General features: G+C 33.8%; 1 protein-coding gene across 1 annotated transcript in view; it reads left to right on the top strand.

The window, feature by feature from the left end:
- COL21A1 (collagen type XXI alpha 1 chain) overlaps positions 1–23,188 on the top strand; it is a 155,696-nt gene extending 132,508 nt beyond the window's left edge. The window contains 15 exon segments of the mRNA XM_033093680.1: positions 2,048–2,092; positions 4,100–4,153; positions 5,813–5,866; positions 8,807–8,860; positions 10,681–10,752; positions 12,507–12,542; positions 15,197–15,241; positions 18,485–18,517; positions 18,985–19,131; positions 19,222–19,280; positions 19,749–19,948; positions 20,756–20,833; positions 21,321–21,327; positions 21,976–22,046; positions 22,049–23,188. Coding sequence (XP_032949571.1) covers positions 2,048–2,092; positions 4,100–4,153; positions 5,813–5,866; positions 8,807–8,860; positions 10,681–10,752; positions 12,507–12,542; positions 15,197–15,241; positions 18,485–18,517; positions 18,985–19,131; positions 19,222–19,280; positions 19,749–19,948; positions 20,756–20,833; positions 21,321–21,327; positions 21,976–22,046; positions 22,049–22,161 — 1,068 coding nt within the window. The 3' untranslated portion in view covers positions 22,162–23,188.
- The last annotated feature ends 266 nt before the right edge of the window (positions 23,189–23,454 follow it).

The following is a 23,454-nucleotide window of genomic DNA, read 5'->3' as shown; positions in this document are numbered from 1 at the left end:
ACGTAAGATTATAAATTATGTAAAGGCATAGAGACTTGAATAGTGATGAAACCCTAAGTAATAAAGGACTCTGTGAAGCGACAATTTTAGCTTTTCAAGTCAGACAGTATCATGGGCAATTGCATGACTCCGTTAGGGATCCTTGGGGCCAAGGGACACTGCATCGACACAGATGTATCAGTTTCAGCATAGAACAGTATATGGCCACGTTGGTAAGATTTTACAGAAATATTTTATTTAAATTCACAATTTGATCTAAACCTATAGTGAGTTTGTGAATGTGTGTATACTTGAATGGGATTTGGTTACAGGTGGTTTCATACTGAACCATAGTCATTGAAATGGAACCTTTATTCTGGACAATATTGATCTTAATTGATTGCATTGGGAATATGCATTTTTTGCCTATAAGGATATATCATATCATTCTATTGTCTTTATACTCAAAACTCAATTTGTTTACTTATGCTTTGTGTTTTAGAATGCTTATAGTGCCCTGTGCTCATGCTTTATAATGTTACTTTACATTTTTATATGTTTTATATTATTATCTAGTAAGTACGTTTATAAAACCTGTGTTTTCAACTAGACTGCAAGCTCCTGTTGATAGTCATTGCTCACATGCAACTTTGTTGTCTGCAAAGGGTATAGTGCCCTGGCAAACTGAATAGAGGCAAACTGAATCAAATTGAATCACAATTTACGATTCAAGTGGATTTAACAACTAGAACTATGTGCTCATGTCTTGCACTATAATTGTGGGTAATACATTGAGCAGTATTGTGTTAATAAAGTCAAGATGTGAAAGTCAAAATAATGGCAAGCTCTCCCTGTAATAAAAGATACTTGATCTCATTGACACTGGCATCTCTACTACCTGCCTGGTTTACTGAGGAGAATACTGTTGTTCTTTGAAAGCCCTGATGACGGAGAGAGCTTTCAAAGAAATACTGATGGGGCCCAATTTCCTTGTCTTTCAAATTCCTTTTCCCTCCAGCTCATGGACACACACACACACACACACACACACACACACACACACAAAGGCAAATGTTAATTATTTTATCTGAAGTTTCATCAAAGAAGGAGCTAAATAAGGAATAGAGACAGTGGAAATGTAACTACCGTGTGTGATGTCAGAGGGATAATGGATGGGGGGGAGGGGGTTCTCACTTTATGAGGGGTATAAATGTCCAACTATTACATTGTTTTGTACACCTGAAACTAATAGTAATAAAAAATTTACATACATGTAGAATCATACCAAAAAAAAGCTATGGAGAATGAATAAGAAATGAAAATTGATTAGTACTATCACTGTTTTGGGTGATAAATGATCATTTGGGTAAATGCATTGAGTGGCTGAGAATAGAATTGCTTTCTCATTAATAAATATGCAAAAGTTATTCTCAAATTTATACAATTCACATTAATTTCCTCTGAATCTTGCTAGAGAACTTGTACGTTTGGGTTGAGCCATGTGAAAAAGTTCTCTATTTTTTTCTCTCTCTCTCTTTCCACAAACTGCGGTCTACATATTCTTCGTGATTTTATCAGCAAGGGAATCATTAGGAGAAAGAGTAGCATATTTTACTCAAGGAGTTATGTTCCTGGGTGTTTCAAGGCTCAGTTTGGAGTAAATTATTGACCCATTAGTTTTTAATTACAGTTGTGATACTATGGAGCCCTTGGAACTGTTGTACTGAATCTGAACTCTGATTTGATGGGTTTTATTTGCATTATTCATAATATCCTTATTTTGTCACTTATCTTGGTCTGAAAGAAGAACCAAGGTTAATAGCCTCAGCTTCTGTTTTTGAAAGCCCTTATTTATAACTTTAAATATCAATAGATGGTCATTTAATATTGATTCTCTTAAATTTTTCCTTTTCCAAATTAGATTATTATAAGTAGCAGTGTTAACTCTAAGTGGATTATATGTTTGAAATTATGCATTATTCAAATTAAAAATCCAATTATAACCTATTCTTTCTAAGGATACAGTGAATAAATATTTTAATTAATAATCTACTTTATTTCTTTTTAGGGAATCCCAGGATTTCCTGGAAACCAAGGATTAATGGGACAAAAGGTAAGTATTAACAAAAGTTGAAAGATTTGGATCTGCTTATTAAAAGGGCAAAGTGGTGATGCGTCTTCACATAGAATACCTTTTTTACCACATCCATGGTAATAGTTAATTGTTCAAATACGGTATAATTTCAGAGGCTATTATTTTGAACTTACAAATTACTTCTTGTTGTTGTTTTATACAGATAATATTAATTCAGATTTACATATATGCTTTCTATTTTACTTGGTTGCTTTTCTATCTTGTGCTCTTAGACCCTCCTTTGGGAGTAGTTTTACTGCTTCCAGAAATGCTATGTCTTTAGAAGTCCGTTTAGTACAGCTATCTTGGTAATAAACTTTCAGTTTTTATTTAATTAAAAATATCTTTACTCTTGTTTTTGAGAAATAATTTTGTGGGACATATAACTCAAGGTTGACAATTATTTTCTCTTACACATTGAGGATTTTTTTCTATTATCCCCTGGCTTCTGTTGTTAACTATGAAAAATCTGCTTTGATGCAAATTACCATTCTTTTGTAAGCAGTCTCTCCATTTGGGATTTTTTAAAGGTATCCTATTTGTTTTCAGTGTTTTTAAAACTTGCTACTGTGTATCTAGATATGGACTTCTCTTTATTCATCTTGGGGGGAATTCAGTTTGCTTCCTGGCTCTGTGAAATTATTTCCATCAACTCTAGGAAACTTAAGCCATTATGTCCATATTACTACTTTTTCATTCACTCTGTTGCCTCTCTGGAATTCTAGTTAGATAGATTTTTATCCCTTCTAATTTTGTCTTCTATATCTCTGAATAGCTTTTTATTTTCATATCCTTGATTTTTGTCTTACATTCTGGTTAATTTTTTGGACATATTTTCCAGTGCATTTATTTTTCCTTTACTGTGTCTAATCTGCTGTTTAAATCATCAGTTGATTTTAAAAAATTAAACAGTCATATTTTTATTTCTAGTTCTAATTTTTAATAGCATCTATTTATTCTTAATAGTTCCTTGTTCTGTTTTCAGTCCTAATAGTCTTTCTGATTCCATTTTTTAATTTGTAAAGATGTCACATATAGTTCTAAATTCTGTTTCTGAAAATCTACTACCTGCAGTTTGTTCACATTCCTGTTGACTTGCAGTCTGTGGCTTGCTGCCTCCTCTTTCTTTTTTGTTGATTATGAACTCATTGCTTCATATTAGTTGATGGAAGTCCTGTGAGCCAACTTGAGGCATGGAGAACTGCCACCTGCTGGCAGCCATGGGTACCATTTCATTCCCCTTTGAAAATTCTGCTTCTTCCCATGGCTGGCCCAATAGTCAGTTTCCCCGAGTTGAGCATCCACTCTCAGACAATCCCAACCCACTGACTCCTGAATCTCCCCCTCTGGCAAGCTTTCTGAACAGTTTCAAATCATCATAGTTATAGCCCAACCCAGAGTGTATTTTATTCAAATGAGGGACCTTTGAAGACCTCCCCTACTTCTTATAAGACCAGCACTTTCTCCCAGAGAATGTTATTTCCAGGGGGTTTTTGTTCTGGATTCAGAGATTCCTTTGGAGCACATAATCAGCCACAGTCCCTGAAGTTGAAGTCTAAATGCTGTCGTTCTGTGCCCTAATTTTTAAAATTAGTTTGTGTTTGCTATTATAGCGCTTAACCTCTAATAAGAAAATTTTCTCTTGATTTTTTTTTTCCTTTTGCCTCACTTTATCAATTCTTTGTGAACTGGTAGTCTTCCTTTGAAACACTGGCAAGTGTCACACCTGATTTCCTAAGGATAATATTTGACTTAGTGATTCCACAGACCCTTGACCCAAATCTTTGGTGTTAGATGTTTCTTTTTAAGGTGTTAGATTTCTGAATTTTCAGCCTTGCCTTCCTCCTTTCTTACAGTAGATTAAGGGAATAAAGAAAAATTGGGATGGTTGATAATGATTTTTTATTCCATAGTGCTTTGGTAGGAAGTTCCTGGAAATAAATTGATAATATCTGATATTAAATCTTATCTGTATTTGATTTTTAGGGAGAAATTGGGCCTCCGGGACCACTAGGAAAAAAAGGAGCTCCGGGGATACCTGTATGTTAATGTGATTATTATTAGAATGTTTGAAATATTGTTACTATGTACTAGGTATTTTCATTCTGGAGTTCAGAAAATTGGATGGGATCCAGCAATGTGTTTTTGGGGGTCCACAAATTCCATCCATTTGTGTGAGAAAGATTATGTTTATGTCCATTTTTCTAGAAGAGTGTAGATTTCTTCTGATTCTCAAAAAGTTGACCACTCAAATAGAGATCAAGATTCCTTACTGTAGATAAACCAGAAAACAAATATTCTAGATATTCACTAAAAAAGTACTAAGTACCATGAAAAAGTCTAAAGCTCAATTAATGTTATTTTTCCATTTTTCAGAAATTTACAAATTTATTGTACAAATGATGCCAAATACATTCAGAAGGGGTAGTATAGGAAGATCCTAAATTAGTGAACAAATTATTTTGGAAGTTTTGAAAGTGGAAGAGACATATGAGTTTGATATTAGAAATTATGAAAATTTTGTTAGGTGTGTGCAGAATTACATAGAAGTTTTATAAGTTTATTGCTATAAATGATGTTTATTTTAGTATATGAATCAAACTGCTTATAATAGCTTTTTCTTTAAATAAACGAAATCACTTTCATGTTTGAGAGTTTATGAGTTTACATTTAACTATCTTAGTTAAAAAAGCAGATATTTTACTCAGTGCTTGCTGAAAGATTTGCTGAACTTTGCATGTCAGAGTAAATAGAGAGATTTAAAAGAAGATTCTTATATGGAATATTCTTCCTCTGCATACACCATCACTACCAAGTTATTTGTTCATTGAAGTAATAAATTAAACTTGCTTATTTACCAGTATCTAAGTTAGCCTCCAGAAAAATGAAAGTTTTGAATAGAACTTTATTGAACTTCAAGAATACCTATATTTAACATTCCTAATATATTTTACACTGTTCTATGAACTAGTACATTTTACATATTATAATTGCAATGATATCCTAAATTGACAGTAAAGCATAATAGTGATAACATGGCATTTTTAATATGAACATATTGAGATTATGTTTTCTGATGATGTTAATTGAATTATTTTTTTTGGTCGTCATATTTCCTTTGCCATGTTTAAGAGGAAGCAAGTGTTTTTAGTATATGTAATAACATTTAAAGTAAACATAAATCAGGTCCTTGATGCTAGGTTAGTTATGATTGTCTTATTTTGAATTATATGGTTAAAATATGGCCATTTTGTAACTTGAAGAGAGATTATTCAGAGAATTTATTAGGTTGTAAATCTTTCAAAATATTGTTCAAAAAAAGAAATTATAAATAATGTTGATCACGATAACGTCTATGAAGAAACCTAAGTCTTAGCCATCATGACAAAAAAGAAGAAAAAATGTAGGAAAAATAAAGTTTTCTTTACATTTGTCTTTTACTAGCTCTCCAGTAATTTGTGCTATTTGTAGATTCTTTGAGCAACAGAATAACAAGGACTCTGCTGGCCTTCGTGCTACCTTGCATAGGTTGATTCTTTATTATCCTTTATTTAGATGTGTATGAGAAACTTTCCCAAATATTGTATTATATTTTAATTTCTTATTTATGATGAGAATGTGTAACTTGAAAATGAATTTAGTATATTAAAATAGATATATTTTTTACATTACTTTTTAAATTCCTGCTTAATAATGTAGGGTTTGATGGGAAGTAATGGCTCACCAGGTCAGCCTGGCACACCAGGATTGAAGGTAAATATAAGGACATTAGTAAAACTGAGAACTTTGTGCAAAGTGACTATTTATGTACCTCAGTAAAAGTTTTAACTATATTTACTTTATTTTGAATGTGTTTTTAATTCTGTAACAATCACTTGTAAAAATAAGATCTTAGGCAAAAACTAGGCATGTAAGACAGAGTAAAGCAGGTCTGGTTTAAGCTGGGAAGGGCCTAGAATCTCTCACTGCTTAGCGCCCTGCTCCCTTATTGGCGTCTCAGAGGGCACTGGGGAATATGTAGAGTTCTATGGTGTATGGTGCCAAACCCACCAACCTAGAGCATTAGTAGTTATGATTGAGTACTAACACTTGATCACTTACCCAGTACTCTTCGTAGTATTTATATTTAGTGGAATGTATATGGAATTTTTATTTTTAAAATGTCTTGTAGTGAGTTTTATTAAGCCTTTCTTCCCTCAGCACTGTGGATGCATATTATCTTCACTGTCAGATTTTTAAAAAGTAAGACAAGCTTGGCAAATATATTTAGAATGTCAGGTTAGATATGCTCATGGTGGAACTGAAATTCTTGGAATATCATAGTATGACCATTTTCTAGGTGTATAGAAGAATCATATGCTAAGAGAAGTGTTTTTTGTTGTTGTTATCATTATATTTTTAGAGGTTCAAATCAAGGGCATTCTGGCTAGACTTAGGAAACTTTCTCAACTATTTAATGAGTAGAGTCAAGAACAACCTTCCCAAAGGAAGTGATGGAATTGCAGTTTTTGGAAGCATTCAACTAGGCATGAACCCGGAGGAATAGACGCTAATGTATTCTACATTAAATCTCTAAAGTATTAAAGAAGAGACAGGATAAAATGTCATGGAACCCAATGATTAGGGACAAGTAGCTGCCCTTTCACCCGGGGTGGACCCCCCCCCCACCTCCCCTGGAATATTGCGGGTCCCAGTAGTTGTAGGTGTGCAGAGTTGGTATAAAACCCTTGAGAGATGGGGCTCGCCACGTAGAGGCTCTCCCTAATTCCTCAAGGTCATTTTTAGCTGTGTACCCCTTGAGTGTGGGAGGTACAGCGGCCTCTCCCATCGTGCTCTGGATACTCTAATTCTTGAGAATTCTTGAAAGCCTCAGATTTCATCAGCTTTGATAAATTCGCCCCTTCACATTGTTGGTTCATACTGAGCTGAAGGTAAATTAAATCTGCTGGATTTTCTAGAAAAGATGTTAGAATAAGGTATTTGCGTGATATATAAATTCTATTGATTTGGCTGGGGAGGCTAGTAGCTGTTTCCAATATCACAGTTTGTTTATTTTTACATGAATGGCTGTAAAGTCCACTTTCCCTTATTTTGTACCTGTGCAATTATTTTGTTAAAAATAGATTCAAGATTTTAAAATTATACCTGTTAATGTAATCTTTTCAGTGAAACATTTCAACTTCTTTTCGTGCGTTATATATTAGCTCCGTTGAAACTTTTTCTGCAATGGACCAGAAATGTCCATTTCTGCAATGGCCCTTTTTCTGCAATGGCCCTTTAGTCGTTAAGGGCCATGTAGTTTCTGTTGCAACTACTCAACTCTGATATTTTAATGTAAAAACAGCCATGGAGAAACATAAACTGTGTGGGATGTGCCCGTGTTCCTCTAAAACTTCATTTACAGAAACATGCGTTAGGCTGGATTTAACCCATGGGCCTTAGTTTATTGACCTCTGGATCAGCTTATCGCGGCCAGTTTTGTCAAGTATATGTTTATGGACTGTGCCTTCCATATCATTGGTACAAGGTCTAGGGTGAGACAAAAAGAGGTATTAAATAGGGCAGGGCGGAGGCTGAAGTTCTCTGGTAAATCTTTAGAAAATTTTTAATTTAGATTATCATACCTCTTTTTAAAGTAGCTGTTGAACCATCGTAAGTCTATTGTACCATACTATACTTTTTAAAAATATTATTTAAATGATATTAGAATATATTAACATGATCAAGTCATGCAACTTTTGGCAAGTCTCACTTCTGAATTTCAGCTTAATCATTTGTAAAATGAGAAGTATTCAGGAAACATTGTTCTAGTGCTGTTATGTGCTAAATGCTTTCATTAAATTCCTATTAGGTTCACATGTTTCTTAACGTGAGCAGCCCAGAAAACTTTTCAAAAGCTGAAAATGAAGTTGGTTCCCTTATGAGTGAACCCAACTTGGCTATGGGTGATAGTTACCTGCCCCTTCCAAGTGTCACACCGACCTGTTTAGTTAGGGCTTTTTCCAGACCTTGACTGGGTTATGATTTCAGGTAATGACATGTATTTGAAAACCAGAACTACCTTTAACAATCTCTCCTTATTAGCCAGTATCCAGTCCTCTTTTCTTATCTTACATTCTTTGGTCAGTCAACTTAGTCTTACTCTCTAAGTTTCTGTTAGAAAAGTCTACACTGGAATCCTGAAAAAGAGCACAAACTAATGTTTTCTGACTCATACCGGTACTTCCTCAAAAAAGCCACTGTACATCTGAAGCTAATTTTCTTTTGTTCAGTCACATTTGGCAGGTAAATCATAGTGAGAAAGTTAAACAGAGTAAAGATGAATATTCTCAACCCAGAGAATACTGTTAAAATGTATGGCTCTCATCTGGGCAGTGTGGAGACCTAGCTAATTAGTGCTGGTCCCTAAAGATTTGAATCTCTCCCCTTATACTTGAAGCTGCCAATATAAAAGGCCAGTAAAGCATTTAACACATGCTTTTCAAGAGCTTTATAAATGAGTGGGCTTACTTCTTTGCATAAAAGAATTTTCTTAATAAGTAGGCTTAATGTATAGAGTCCATGTTTCAAACAATTGGAAAGTTGAAAATGTAAAAACTTATTTTAAATATATTTCCTTAAATGTCTATGTCAGAAAAATCGTAACTGATTTTTTATTTTATTTTAATTCTAATGGTTTTGATGCATTGACAGGGAAATAAAGGTGAACCTGGAATTCAAGGGATGCGTGGGACTTCTGGGCTCAAGGTAATTGTGATTTGATGCATTTGGAAATATTTTCAAAGAATTATAAATTCCCCCTCATCATTTGATGAAATTGACATTTTGTATCCCTTAAGAAAAGTGATCTGAAATTAAGATTGCGTATGTCACAAAATTAAGGTACATGAAAGGAAATGGCCGATGTGGGCCAATTGCATTTCTGTTTTTTGGATACCTTATTATAGTTTGGATAATAAAGGCATGGAATATGCTTTAACTGCTTTGACTTGATTTTTCTAGAAATGATGAAATTTGTATGCTAATATGAGCACATTCTCTGGTCCAGAAAATGTCACTGTCTTACATAGCTGACTTCCATGAGTGGTGCAATTCCTTTGTTTGCTGATTGATGGAACTTTATTTTCAGTGTGTAGACGAATGGCTGCCTTCACCAATGTCCTTCAAACCAAATAGTTTGTTTGTTTCAATGAGATTTTCAATTCTCTTCCAGCCTTTAAAAATCTAGAGTAATGTTCAACAGCTCAGGAGTGGGCACAGTGAGCAAAGAAAACAAAACTTAGTTTACACAAAAGACAGTAGTCTTTAGTTCATATGATAGAGTTTTGGACTAACTGTTAAACACAGTACAACAATGAAGCATGTTCAGGATTACATCCCATCTCTTACAATTTTAAACTAAATATTATTGAGACATCATCACTATACACTTTCTGAGAATTGCCTAAAGATATTTTAAAGGGAAGAACTCTTATGAGATGATGGAAAGTAGAAAATTTGAGTTAAGATAACTCACGGATATTCTTTGTACTGAATAATTTACTTCTAAGAAAATATTCCATAGTTATAAAGAAAAAATATAAATATGTATACAATTTAGTATAAGGATGTTCACCCCAATATTGTTTATAAAATAAAAGTTATTAAGCTAGTGTTTAATAATAGAAAATTTATTAAGTAAAATACAGTAAGCCAATGCAGTTGAATACTATTATGTAATTAAAAATTATGTTTTAAAAAGCATGTGACAGGGGTGGCCAGTTAACTCAGTTGGTTAGAACGTGGTGCTGATAGTAACACCAAGGTTGCTGCTTCAGTTCCCACATGGGCCACTGTGAGCAGCACCCTCCCTAAAATACATATACAAAAATATATATATATATATATATACAAAAAGTATATATATATATATACAAAAATGTATATATAAATATATATACAAAAATGTATATATAAAAAATGTATATACATATATACATATGACTTAAAGAACTTCAGCACAATCTATTTTGAAGTAAAAGATGTAATTATGCATACATAGCACATATTGGTAACTAAGTTGTGTATGTGTGTTTGTGAGAGGTAGACAGAAAATATGTAACAAAATAAAAATAGTGGGTAATGAGAGTTTCAATAATTTTTATTATTTCTGTTTACCAGTTTTGTAGCAATAAAATAAGGTTTTTAATGTAGCAACATGAGAAAAAGTTTCAAGAAGGAAGAGAAAGTGGCTAGTAAATAAAAAAGGATACCTGTGTTTATTTTCACTACTTTATTATTTACTTTATTGTTGAAGTTATAAAACACAATAAAAATACCAAATATTTATAACATTTTAGAATATAGTATGCTATCAGAACTTCTTAATTATAGGAAAAAATATAAAAAATTTTCTTGGCGCTCCAGTAAACTTTTCATCCTTTACTATTTCTGTAGTAATAACTCTACATGTCAACAACATTATTTAACTACGAGTTTGAAATTTGAAGTGTCTGCAGAGATAAAAGCAGTAGTATTGCTCATAAACATCAGGTCTGTGATAGTTATGAAATTTCTGTATTACTCAGGGAGAACAAGGAGCAGTGGGTCCCCCGGGAGAACCAGGATACCTGGGCCTACCTGGAATTCAAGGAAAAAAGGTATTTGTTGTTTAGGACATATAATTCACTTTAATCAGTTATTAACATGTGAGTTTTCCTTTGGTGAAAGTAGCATAGTAGGACTGATTATACTTTTAATGATAAGCTGACCTAGTGTATATTTATTGTACTATGTATAATATGTTCAACCCCATGCTAATAACTGTGGTGTCGTTCATGCTCCTGCGAGGGGATTGCCTCATACATGAGGATTTTGAAATTGGCATGCAGATCAGGAAATATAAACATACAATTACACAGTATCCTGTAAATTTAGATTGTTTTGCATTCATTCCAGGTGAGTCACGAATATTTTTGGAAAAGTATTCGATATCCGGCACTCTTACCAAAATATGAATATCACTCTTACCAAAATTAGGGCAAAAATCTGAAAGGATAAAAATTGTAACCAGCATGTTTGATCATGAAGTTCCTATCTTTAAAACAATTACGTTACATAGAAGTTAATTTAAAATTAATAAGGGGTTTCAAATACAAATTATATATACTCATATAAAATGTTGGTGAGATAAGGCAGCAACACTTTAGGTTTCTCTCTCTCTCTCTCTCTCTCTCTCTCTCTCTCTCTCTCTCTCTCTCTCTCTCTCTCTCTCTCGTTAAGGAACCCTGAGCTGTATGTGTATAAACATTATTATTTGTTTGAAGGTTATAAGAAACACTGACTGCCCATTTGTCAAAGAAGTCCATGCCATTTTAAATACATGCCTTTCAGGTTAAAAGCAAATATACAGGTTTTTATTCTGGAAAGAATACAAACTCTTAGGTCTCCATCTTCATATTCTCTGCTGTTTCAGTTTTTCTGCCATTTCCTTTTTCTATCCCTCATGTATTGTTTACTTGGTGCCTAAATTATTATGCCCAGTCCAATCCTTGACCTCTTCGTTTTGATGAGCAGTGGGAATCACTTGCTGACAGTGGAATGGCCCTCATAGCAGCAATTAAGTGTTAGACCCTTAGTGAATATTAAGTCAATGTACTATGAATATATGTTTAGATTTAGAGAATTTCCTTGTTCAAACACTTGCCATTTAAAATAAATCCTGTATTTTTTTTGCTGTAAACACAAAACTCTATTCCGTATGTTAAGATAGCATGGTGAGATAGAAATTTGAAAACAGCGTCCAAGTTCAACTTAGGTCGAGTGCTTACCTTTCCTATGGGTTCATGAGCTATAAAAATGAGGACATTGAACTAGTTAACCTCTATTGTTTCTTGTAGCTGAGAAATGCTTGGAAACTTACTATTATGGGATATAAATCCCCCCTTCCCCTAACAAATTTTATTTTTGTAACATATGTTTTCTAAAATATTGTTTCAACGTTATGTTTTATTTTATTGTGTCCTATGAATCTGTGGCTACGTGAACTTAATGGAAGATTTTCGGTTTGATATCACAAAACAACATTTGTCAAAATAAGTCCTCTCTTACTTGTTTGTTTAACCACAGATTGTGATCAATATAGAAAAGTTTTCTTCTTCTCGGTAAAATAAGAATAGTAGTAAATGTTCTTTTGAATGTACAAGCACGGGGAAGTGTTCATTTAGAACATCATTTTGACATAATGGGGGTTTATTCTCTTCCCAAATATTGTGTTGTAATCAGCTTCTATATTTAAGGTACTTGTGGAATTTGCAGGAGATCATATATTTTTCTTTACTGTAGAAAAACATGTTTATTTGAAAGGATGCAGCGTATACTAGATTATGATACATATAAAACTGCATTTTTGCAGGGGGACAAAGGAAATCAAGGTGAAAAAGGCATTCAGGTATGTTGCTGCCTTTTTTATTTTTCTGCTTAGCAATAAAATCAGGGCTGTGTTCTTTTTAATTCTTACATTGCTTTTACAACCCCTTACTCTTTCACCATCAATATCTAATTGTTAAATCCCAGCCTTCTCCTTTGCTCCTAAATTTCTCATATCTCATCAAGTCTAACTTTAAGGTTGTTCACCACTTCATTAGGTTAGAAAACTTGGGAACTAAGTGATTCAACAAAATAAAGGCATAAATTATATCACATACTTTTAATATGTGTTTCTTTATTTATTTACAGTGTATATGTTTCAAAAAGGATTTGAAATGGCTTATGGCACAAGTAAATTTGATAAATCATTAACATAAAATATAAAACATATTCCAACTAATAATTAGAAGGATAATTATACCGAAAATTATATCAGGCTGAGGAAATCTAAGGTGGTTTAGAAAGATATTTGGTTTGGGCTGTCTTTGCAACAAAAGCAAAGAGGGGAACTGCTATTATTATGCGAGACAAGGATAGTTTCCCCTCCATTTAAGTGGCTTTGGAATAGGTCTTTTCATTAACTGAACACTGACCCACACATAGGATGCCACTAGCAGAATCAATGATATACCTATTGGAATAAACTATATCTATTGGTCTTTCATTTTTTTAAGTTTTAGAAATGTAGGACTTTTTCAACTATAAATTACACATCTAGTGTCCAGATAGTACTTTAACGATGTTTTTAAGAGTACAAAGCTCAGTTATAGTGGCTCAGTTTTGCTACATAGAATAAGCTCAATGTGAAAAGAAAAATACTTTGCAAAATTTCACACAATTTTGAAAGTTCCAGAATTTCTAGAGGCATGAAAGGACATTTCAAATTGAAGTAATAATAGAAGCAAAATCTGCTAAGGACACAGTCTAACAGTTGTTTCATAGACTTTTTATACTGCAAATATTCAATTATTATTATGATACCTGTAAATTAATTTTGAAATTAGGAGTGAGGTAAATTTTAAATAAATGTCTATGAGCTCTAGACCCATATATTCCCTTTTACTTTTTGATGTTGCTTTTGGATGTCTCGTGTGCACTGTAACATGTCCAAATCAGAAATTGTCATCTTTCCCCATAAACCTCTCCTTCTCATAGATTCTTTGTCATGGTAATTGGTACCACCACACAGTTACTCAAGGGGGAAACGTTCTTGGAAATCATCTTAAAACGCAATCTCTTTCTGTTTCTTCACATCCAGTTTTACATATAAATGTCACTTGAGCTTGGCCTCTTTACCCTGTCCCCACTGTCCTAATTATTTCTTGTTAGTGATCCTGGAAAACTGTAATATCCTCTTAACTGGTCTATTTGAGTCTAGTCTATTTCCTCCCCCCTGCTCCCCACACACTTTTGCCAGCATGCAATAACTACATTATATTTCTGCTTAGGAATTCCACAATGGTGCCCCATAAATTTCAAGATAAAGTCTGTCCCACAGGTTGCCTCCTAGTTTTACTGAATCTTGTTCTTTACACTTATCCCTTGCCACTCTGCCCACTATTAGCCACTATAGCCCACTGCTTTAGCCAAAAGGAATTACTTGCCTTTGTCCTGTGTCTGTGTCCTGTGTCTGTCTCCCTGGTACACCCTCTTATTTTTTCTCTAGTCGGCGACCTCTATTCTTCCCTGAAGGCTGCACTCAAGGTTGAGTCATTACCCTCCCCTGTCTGGCAGATGTTCCTCCCTATGTTCCAGTAGTATCCAGCCCAAATGTCCAATTACACAATGTACACTTATCAGACAGTGTTTTCATTATTCTTTTAAACTTTTTTTATCTTTATCATTCTTGATTTAATTGTTATCTTTCCCACCACATGTTAAGCAATTTGAAAGCAGCAATGATATCTTGTTTCGGTGTCCTTAAGGGCCAGCAAAATAGGTGCTTCTCAGTAAATATTGGCCATTTACTTATGTAAATAAATGAACAAGTCACTATGAAAGAGTGATTTAAAATTGTAGTCACTAGGTCTTTAATTGCTTATATTATCTAGGCAAGTGTTTTTCTAGAAACTGCTAATTATCTTGTTTGACATAGGGATAAAGTAGTGCTTCAGAGTCTAGCACAGTGTCATATATGGTAGGTATCCAAGAATATTTATTGAACCGACAAATGTGTTTGTATCTTATTAATTTTCTCTTTATTCGTTTGTTCTGATTTAAACATCTTCATTCAAAATATTTTTGCAGTATATTTTTAATTTTTAAAAATTCCTTTAAAAAGAGGTCTTCTTGTCTCCATGTATATAGTCAACACTGAACATAATTATGTCATTGAAATTAATACAATGTCCACAGCCATTGGATTTTTAAATTATTTTCATGCTGCTAATGTGGACTCAGCAGAACATTCTCAACTACCTAAAATTATTTACATGTTCCCCCAAAGTTTTTTCCTCATCTATATCCATTTTAACTATAAAATCAGGTTGACTTTCCTCTCACTTAATTTTTTTCTCTGAGAGAGTAAGTTCCCCATAACTAACATCATTTTAAATATTTGCATTTCTGCTTTTGTGACATATTTTCTAGACTACAGGATAATACATGGTTTATGTTGTACGTGTGATTGCATTATATGTGTACAAACTAACTAATAACATTTGTTGAATTTTAAAGGGTCAAAAGGGAGAACATGGAAGACAAGGGATTCCAGGACAACAGGTATTTTTTTTTTCTTGGATGGAAAACGAAATAATGAATAATATAAATGAACAATGCTGAGAGAGAGGGTTACTTGTAAATTAAAATGGATGGAGAGAAGTATAGATGCAATGTACATTCTAAGCATACGAAAATTAAAATGTTAGGGGATGGTGGTATAACGATTTGCTTTAATTGTTCATTTTATGTTTTTCTTTTCCCATACTGATAATATTGGTGGCTGTGAGACTAGCTTTTCAATGCTTTTTTTTTTCTGGCCATGTAAGTGACTGAAGGTAGACAATTCCACCCATTTTTTGGAGTATTTATTGGCCAAAGGCAGTCATACAATGGCAGCATCTCCATACCTACTATTTAGTTTTGATTTTCTTCTTGGAATGGATGAGACCATATGTAGTGGAGGATTGGTTTTTTCTAATTTATTCAGAGATATAAATCACTATGCCAGAGACTTATTAAAATGCAAATTTGAGGGATTGTGTTATGGAACAGATACATGATAAGATTGTTTTGCTTCTGCCCTGACTATACTCTCCTTATTAAGTAGTGTTTTAGTGAGATTACCATGTGGCACGTAAGTTGAATCAAATCCAAATTGGACAAAAACCAAAACCAAAACCATAGAAGTGGTGAATACTTGTGTAGCATGCGTGCTGCCGCACTGCCTACAGTCCAGCTTAGTTCCAACTTGGTCAGCATGGAAAGGGCAGCTGTACATATGAGGAAAGGCAGCTGTCTTCCCACAGGGTGGGCCTCTCTCACATTTGGTGAAAGAAGGTTAATTATACCAGTTCTGGAGATAAGGAGATAAAACTGTATAGTGATGTCTCTGAGCACAGGGGTCTCTGTTTCTCATCCCTTGGAGGAATCTGAAAGTCCATGAGGGAGAGTGTTTGAAAGCATATGGTAGCAAGGTTGTCTGTAACATGGGCTAGAAGGGGAGTGCAAGATAGGAAGAAGAGTTGAGGCTCTAGAAGCTAACAATAAGCACAAAAATATCTAAGAGAAGTGGATTCAGTTTCCCTGTTATGTTCAATGAAAAAATGTCTTTTAAGTTTGGTATTCTTCCACTTGACCCAAATCCACTTGATGACACTACCAACTCTGTCCTTTTCCCTCCCTGGCAACACTGACTGATGCCCTCAGTTTCCCTAAGTTAATCACACAGTATCTATAAACACCTGTTCTCAGAGGACCACCTTCACCCCTCCATCTTTTTAACCTCCCCAACCTAGGCCTTTCACCAAAAATTGTTACTCAAAATAACTCTAAAAAGAAGGATATTTCCTTTGGAATTTGAGCTCACTACTTACTAGCTAGCTCACTGGCTTATAGATGACACTGTTGCCAAGTTTCCCTTAATTTGTTTCTTTCTCACTTCTCAAAAACAAACAAAAAAAACAAAACAGCAGGTCTGCTCCCCTAAGGCAGGATTTGGGTTTTGGGTTTCCTAGAACGCTTCTGCCCTAGATTTATTGAAAGCCCATATTTCCCACCACCAGGAACTCAGCCTATGTGGAATATCCTGGGACCAGAACAGTTGTTGGTTTTCAACAGCTGAATGGTCTACTCAAACTTTTTAAGTAAACAAAGACTTAGTTACCTACCTTGTTTCCCTGAAAATAAGACTTAGCTGGACAATCAGCTCTAATGTGTCTTTTGGAGCAAAATTTACTATAAGACCCAATCTAATTTTACTAAAATATAAGACCATATAATATATAATATAATATAATATAATATAATATAATATAATAGTATAATACCGAGTCTTATATTAAGTTTTGCTCCAAAAGACACATTAGAGCTGATGGTCCAGCTAGGTCTTATTTTCAGGGAAACACAGTATCATCCTACGAGGTGTTACATGTGTGTAATTTTTTGGCCTTCCCGTTGTGAATGGAGTTCAGCTGAATGTTTCTTTCATGAGATCATCTTAGTGGGTTTTCAGATGACAGCTGTTTTCAGTTTCAGCTCTAATTCAGTTCTAGTCCTGAGAATTTACTGTTTTATCTTTCCTTTTACACGGGCTCTAGTTGTAGGATTATGCCTGGTAGAAAATACTGCTTTATTTCTATAGAACCCTCAATATTTAAAGAATGGCCTTATAGAGAATGTTTTGCTCACCAATAGATTTTTATATGAAAATTAAGTTAGTGTCGTCATGCTCACATTTTATTTTGAGAATTTACCTTTCTCTGTGCCATATACTGATTTTACCTAAATTTTCTTTCCTTTTGTCTAATTTGGATATCCATGTATAAGGAACCTAGAAATAAATCAAAATAAATATTCAAACTCAAAATTCGTTAGGTGAAATGTTATATACTAAATTTTATATTGAATTGCAGAACACAAATTTTTAATTTTCAAGTTGAGTAATGAAATCCTACCTGTGTATGTGAAAGCCATGCCCTTTCCCTGAACTGATCTTGGGTGATTTTAGAGCTTGAGTGTACAATGGATTACAAAACTGAAAAAAAAATCCAATGCCTTTCCTGAAAGTTCTTATCATCTATGTCATCGGAATGAATATGTGAAAGAGATGAGTGGCAGGTAATTTAATAGAGCCATATACATATATGTATCCAGTGATTCTAATGAATGAATTTCATGTGTGGACAGCTCAGTGTTTGTGTCCCTGGGGAAAAATACCATATTGTACATTATACTGATTTTCTAATATCTGAATTACCAGTAGTGAGCTTAGGCATAGGATAAGTATGTGTTTTCTTCACTATTAATTACCTTTAATGGTATGTTTGCCTTAACTCATCTTTTGTCATAGTACTCAATCAAAATTTAACTGTAAGAGCGTACATTTGGAAAATAGAATACTCCTCTTAATCATAAAATAAAAAAGGAAATATACCTTATCTTACCTGATTTGAATTTTCATTTTTATTAAAATAACATATTTTAAATTCAGAATAGAATTTAAAATACTAGAATTCCCATTCTAACCTCAATATTTGACCTGTAGCATATAGAAATATTCACATCTAAGAATGAAACAATTCTGTAAATTAAGTTTTATAACCATTTAGCATATTGCCTAGTCATTAGCATCCTTTAAAAAGGCAGGAAAGGTCTCTTATATGTGAAATTCTAGCACTAATTCTATCAATATTTTCCAAACTGAAAATTAAATTCTGATTTAATGTGTGAGAAACGTGCATGCCACATTACTAGTATTGTAAGCTTGCACATTTATCATAATTTTTTTCCTATTAATTTTCAAAGGGAATTCAAGGTCATCATGGTGCAAAAGGAGAGGTACGTTTCTTCATGTATTATGTTTCCTCTGCTCAGTTCTTATTGCTTGGATTTTCAATATTATATAAATCTAGCAATTGACCTTGCAAACAGAAGATGTCTTTCATGTTCTTCAGTAGTTCCTAAATAGTGATTTTTGGGGAGATGTAAATTCATTCAATTAGGTATGAAACGTTATGTGTCTGCCAACATTACCGGTTCATTGTCGTACGTCTGGCACTATACCTACTGCCTACATAATATACTCAATAAAAAGTGGGTATCTGAAGGGTTTGGTGGATGGGTACATGGATGGATAAATGACAGTTAATGTGATATGAACCTCCCTTCCTGATCAATAACAGTATTTCCCAGCTCTTTCCAATATAACTTATGTATGTTCATATCCATATCCTTGAGGGTTTTTAAGACGCAATTATAACTCTAAAATATTTAAATAGAACTTTTGAAGATTTCTTTTGTTTTAGAAAGGTGAAAAGGGAGAACCTGGTATCAGAGGTGCCATTGGACCAAAAGGAGAATCTGGGATGGATGGCCGGATGGGGCCTATGGGTCCCCAGGGGCAACCTGGGGAAACAGGGCCTCAGGGACCTCCAGGATTGGATGGGAAGCCTGTATGTATTCTACTTTCTTTCATAGTTTTCATATTTTCACTGCTTTTTACTTGGTATGTCCATGTTATAATCCCTAATAATTTGATGCAGGGGAGAGACTTTTCAGAACAGTTTATTCGACAAGTTTGCACTGATGTATTAAGAGGTAAGTCTCGAACAGAGTTTTTAATAACTTTTTAAAAAAATGTAATACCAATTTTGGGTAGAAATTATAAAAGATATAAATAAGATAAAGAAGAAAGTAGAGAACATTTATAAACCCTTCTCTGTTTTTTCTAGATTAGTGTTTTTATGAAGATGAAATAATACTCTTTTGTAATTTTTCAGTAAAGCAATTTATAATTATTTCAATTAAATTTTCTGACATAATTATGATAATTCATAAATATGAATGTCATAGTTAAATTTGTTAATTTTATTTACCATTTTTTTGCTAAGAGCACTTTTACTTTTTTCCCCAATTTTAAGTAAATGATCAAATTTTACAGAACAGTGAATTCCTAGAAGTGACATTATTGGCCAATAGATATGCATCTGTAAATTTTTAAAAATTCTTAGAGATACCATTAACTGCCACTCACCATTTAAACATAAGGCGGGGGGTGTTTGTTTTTAAGCCAGCTACCAGTCTTACTCCAGAGTGGAAGAATTCAAAATTGTGATCATTGCCAGGCGCAACACGGTTCCCCTGGTATTCCTGGGCCACCAGGTCCTATAGGCCCAGAAGGTCCCCGAGGATTTCCTGGTTTCCCAGGAAGAGATGGTGTTCCTGGATTAATGGGTGCTCCTGGACGCCCAGGTGCCAGAGGATTAAAAGGTACTTAATTTGTGTGCATAAGCAAATGAACAACAAAATGGTACTTTTCGGATCCTCACCCTAAATTCACTTAATAGGAAAGAGTTCAGTTTTGTTTTCATAACAACAACAACAAAAAATTGTAAATCCCATAGTATTTAAATAATTTTCAACTGAGATAAAGAGCACTTATTTTATTTTCTTGAAGCAATATTTTCAAGCATGGGGAGAGAGGGCAAAGTTATGAAGCATGAGAAGTTACAAATTAGAACATGTTGACAATGAACTTAGAAATTTTACTTGAGTCAAATGAGGTCTTTAAATAGAAAATCAGAGATGTCACTTCCTTTATTTTGACTTTGATAACTTCCTGTTACCAAAAATGATTCCGTTTTTTTTAATTATTGAAAAAATAATGTTTACAACCATACTTCCTAATAGCCCACAACTAAATTACTTCTTTTTGCCTTTGAATGTTTATGTGAAGTGTTGGTTGATAATTCTTCCCTGTAAATTTAATATTATATGAAAAATTTAGATCTTTCAGCAAAGCAATAAAAAGACAACTATGATTAATAGAAAGGGCTAGTAAAGCCAAATCATATTTTCTTTCTTAATATTAATCCCCATTAAATATTTCTAACCCACTGATAATTTTATAAATTTTGCTTCAAAAATGTTTCCCATTAGTAATACTAAATATGTGGCAAAATATTTTTAAAAGATTTGTTTTTCTTCCAATGTATATATTAACAGCTTGAAAGAAATAATCTAGGAGGCAGTGATTTTACAAGAAAAATTAGCTTACTCTCATCTTTGACACTGCAGGCCTACCAGGAAGAATTGGAGCAAAGGGAAGCCAAGGGTTTGGGTACCCTGGACAGCAAGGTCCCCCTGGTCCACCAGGTACGAGTTCATATATGCTCATAAGTGTTGCTGCATGTTTTGCTTTAAAAAATCAACATAAATCTATATCCAATAATTTGAAACCAAGACTCTTTAAGTCACCTCTGCTAGCTGTGTTATTTAAATTTGCCATGCCTCAGTTTCCTCATTGGTAAAATGGTGAGGATATGTTTTTCTGTATTATGACATTGTTGGAAGATTATCTGAGTTAAAACATATAGTGCTTTTAGGACAGTGCATGACATTCATAGTTATATTTTCAATAAATATGCCCTGTTATCATTTTAGATGATGTTACCACCTCATGAGGCTTTTGGGTGGATCAAATAATTTAATATTGTTTGTGTAAAACACTTAGATCAATATCTACAATTGTAGTTAAGTGTTAAATAAATGTTATTAGTAGTACTAGGAAGGAGGAGGGGGGGGGAGGGGAGGGGGAGGGGGAGGAGGAGGGGAGGAGGAGGAGGAGGAGGAGGAGGAGGAGCCCCGAAGCGCTCTGCTCCATCCCCAAACCTGAATATTTTGCTTTTGTTATTTTGAGGTATCAACTTTAGAAGGCCATCCTAAATTAACTCTCCTTTCTTTGAACATGCTAATGGAACTAATTAGTTTATGGTTCACAAATTAGTGCCATAACACCTATGTGTACTGATCACTACTATACTCTGGTAGGGGCAATGTATTTAGATGTGCAAACTAAAAAAATATGTGTACCAGTAATACTCATTTGCAAATATGGCTCAAAAGTGACTTCATTAGAGTTTTAACTTACCTATATATCACCTGCTAATTTATAATGATATTGGCAAAAATATACTGAAAGGAAGAAATAAGTTTAGAGCCCACACACTGAAGTGTTAGGATGTTAGCTCAATGTCTTATTAAGAAGCATGATTGCTACATCATATAGCTTACTTTAGTTTTACAAAAATTACTGATTACTTTTGGATGGTCCTTTTCAAAGTGGATGATGTGTAGAAATAGCAAGAGAATACCTCCTCTTTTCACATTAGTGCAAATATGTACAATTTTCAAAAAAAATTTTTTCAGTTTAAATATCTTACAGAAGCAGCTATCTCATTATCAAAAAACAAAAACTCCTTTGTTAAAATGTTGTTAATGTCCCATCTTAGGTCCAGAGGCCCTCCTGGAATAAGCAAAGAAGGTCCTCAAGGAGACCCAGGTCTCCCTGGCAAAGATGGAGATCATGGAAACCTGGCATCCAGGGGCAACCAGGTCCCCCTGGCATCTGTGATCCATCATTATGTTTTAGTGTAATTGTCGGAAGAGATCCATTTAGAAAAGGACCGAACTATAGTGTCTGATGCCTTATTCAGCAACCTAGGCCTGGTGCTTTTCTTTTGTGGTCTTTTGCATCTCAGGAAGATAACCAACAGTAATCCCTTGAAAAGAAACTAAAGTACCTCGGTGTTTTTATTATTACTGTTTCCTTAAAGGAAAAATATATGAAAGTTCACGTATACTGATTTTAAAGTCTCCTCAGTAACTTGGAGCCTTTAGATTAGTAGCATTAACTAAATCTCAAGGGTTTCTTGTTAAGTCCATTTGTTTTCATCAAAGTTGAATATGGAAAACCACCATTGCCTTGTTAGTCCATGTCAGTCACTGTGAAATATTTCACATTCCGCCTCCATGTAGCTGAGTATTTGAGTTCAATTCATGTCTGTGTCAATTTCATGTTTCATATCTCATGACTCATGCTTCTACATTAGCCAAAACATGTATCTGGTAATTGGAAATAAGATCAGGGCTGATATTCAGCTGGGACAGACCTTATTGCCGTACCAATCATTTACTCCAGTGTCTGTGCTTATTTGATGGGGTGATGGACTGCTGGGTGGTCAATGTTTTGAATATTACCCCCGAATAAGACTAATGTGCTTCGTATTTCATTTGCAAACTATCAAATTTGATTAATGACTAAGCTAAGAAAGTATGGATTGCACAAGGAAGGTCAACATTATGTAACATTAAACATTTTAGAAAAAACATTTCATTGTACTTGTTCAGCGTGTTCAAAGAAAACAGAAGTTCAGAAATACTAAAAAGACTTTCTTCTTCATACTTGCTGAGTAATTAGAATGTTTGTTGTATGCCTTCATTTTCTATTTCATTGATTATATGTGTATGTTCATACATGTTAACTTTCATTGTAACAAAGCTAATGGGAATAAATGCTGTAGTTGAATGAAACTCCTCAGTTCCTATTATGTCTTGATATTTTGGTAGACTTTAAATTACTATGAACAGTCTTTTATACTGTGCTTAATGCTTTTGTAAGAAATATAATTTGAGATATTTCATTCATATCATGCTCTAAATTTTGTATTTGCTTGTTATTCAAGTACAATAAAGTTTTGTACAAGCCGGATTTTAGTGTCTTTTTTTTAATACTTAATTTTAACTGATTGTTGAGTATATTATCCATATCAAATGGTGATTTATTCAGTGGGTATAAGTTTATGTACCCTATTTTTAAATAACTGGTTCGTCTGAAATAAGAACTTAGAAATTCAGCTGGTGTGCTACTCACCTAAACAGACATAGCATCTGCTTCCTGGTCCAGAAATGGCTGTTGATCAATGTTTAGCTTATTG

This window comes from Rhinolophus ferrumequinum, chromosome 3, assembly GCF_004115265.2.
Source record: "Rhinolophus ferrumequinum isolate MPI-CBG mRhiFer1 chromosome 3, mRhiFer1_v1.p, whole genome shotgun sequence".
NCBI lineage: Eukaryota > Metazoa > Chordata > Mammalia > Chiroptera > Rhinolophidae > Rhinolophus > Rhinolophus ferrumequinum.
This window is presented reverse-complemented; position numbering and strand designations above follow the sequence as displayed.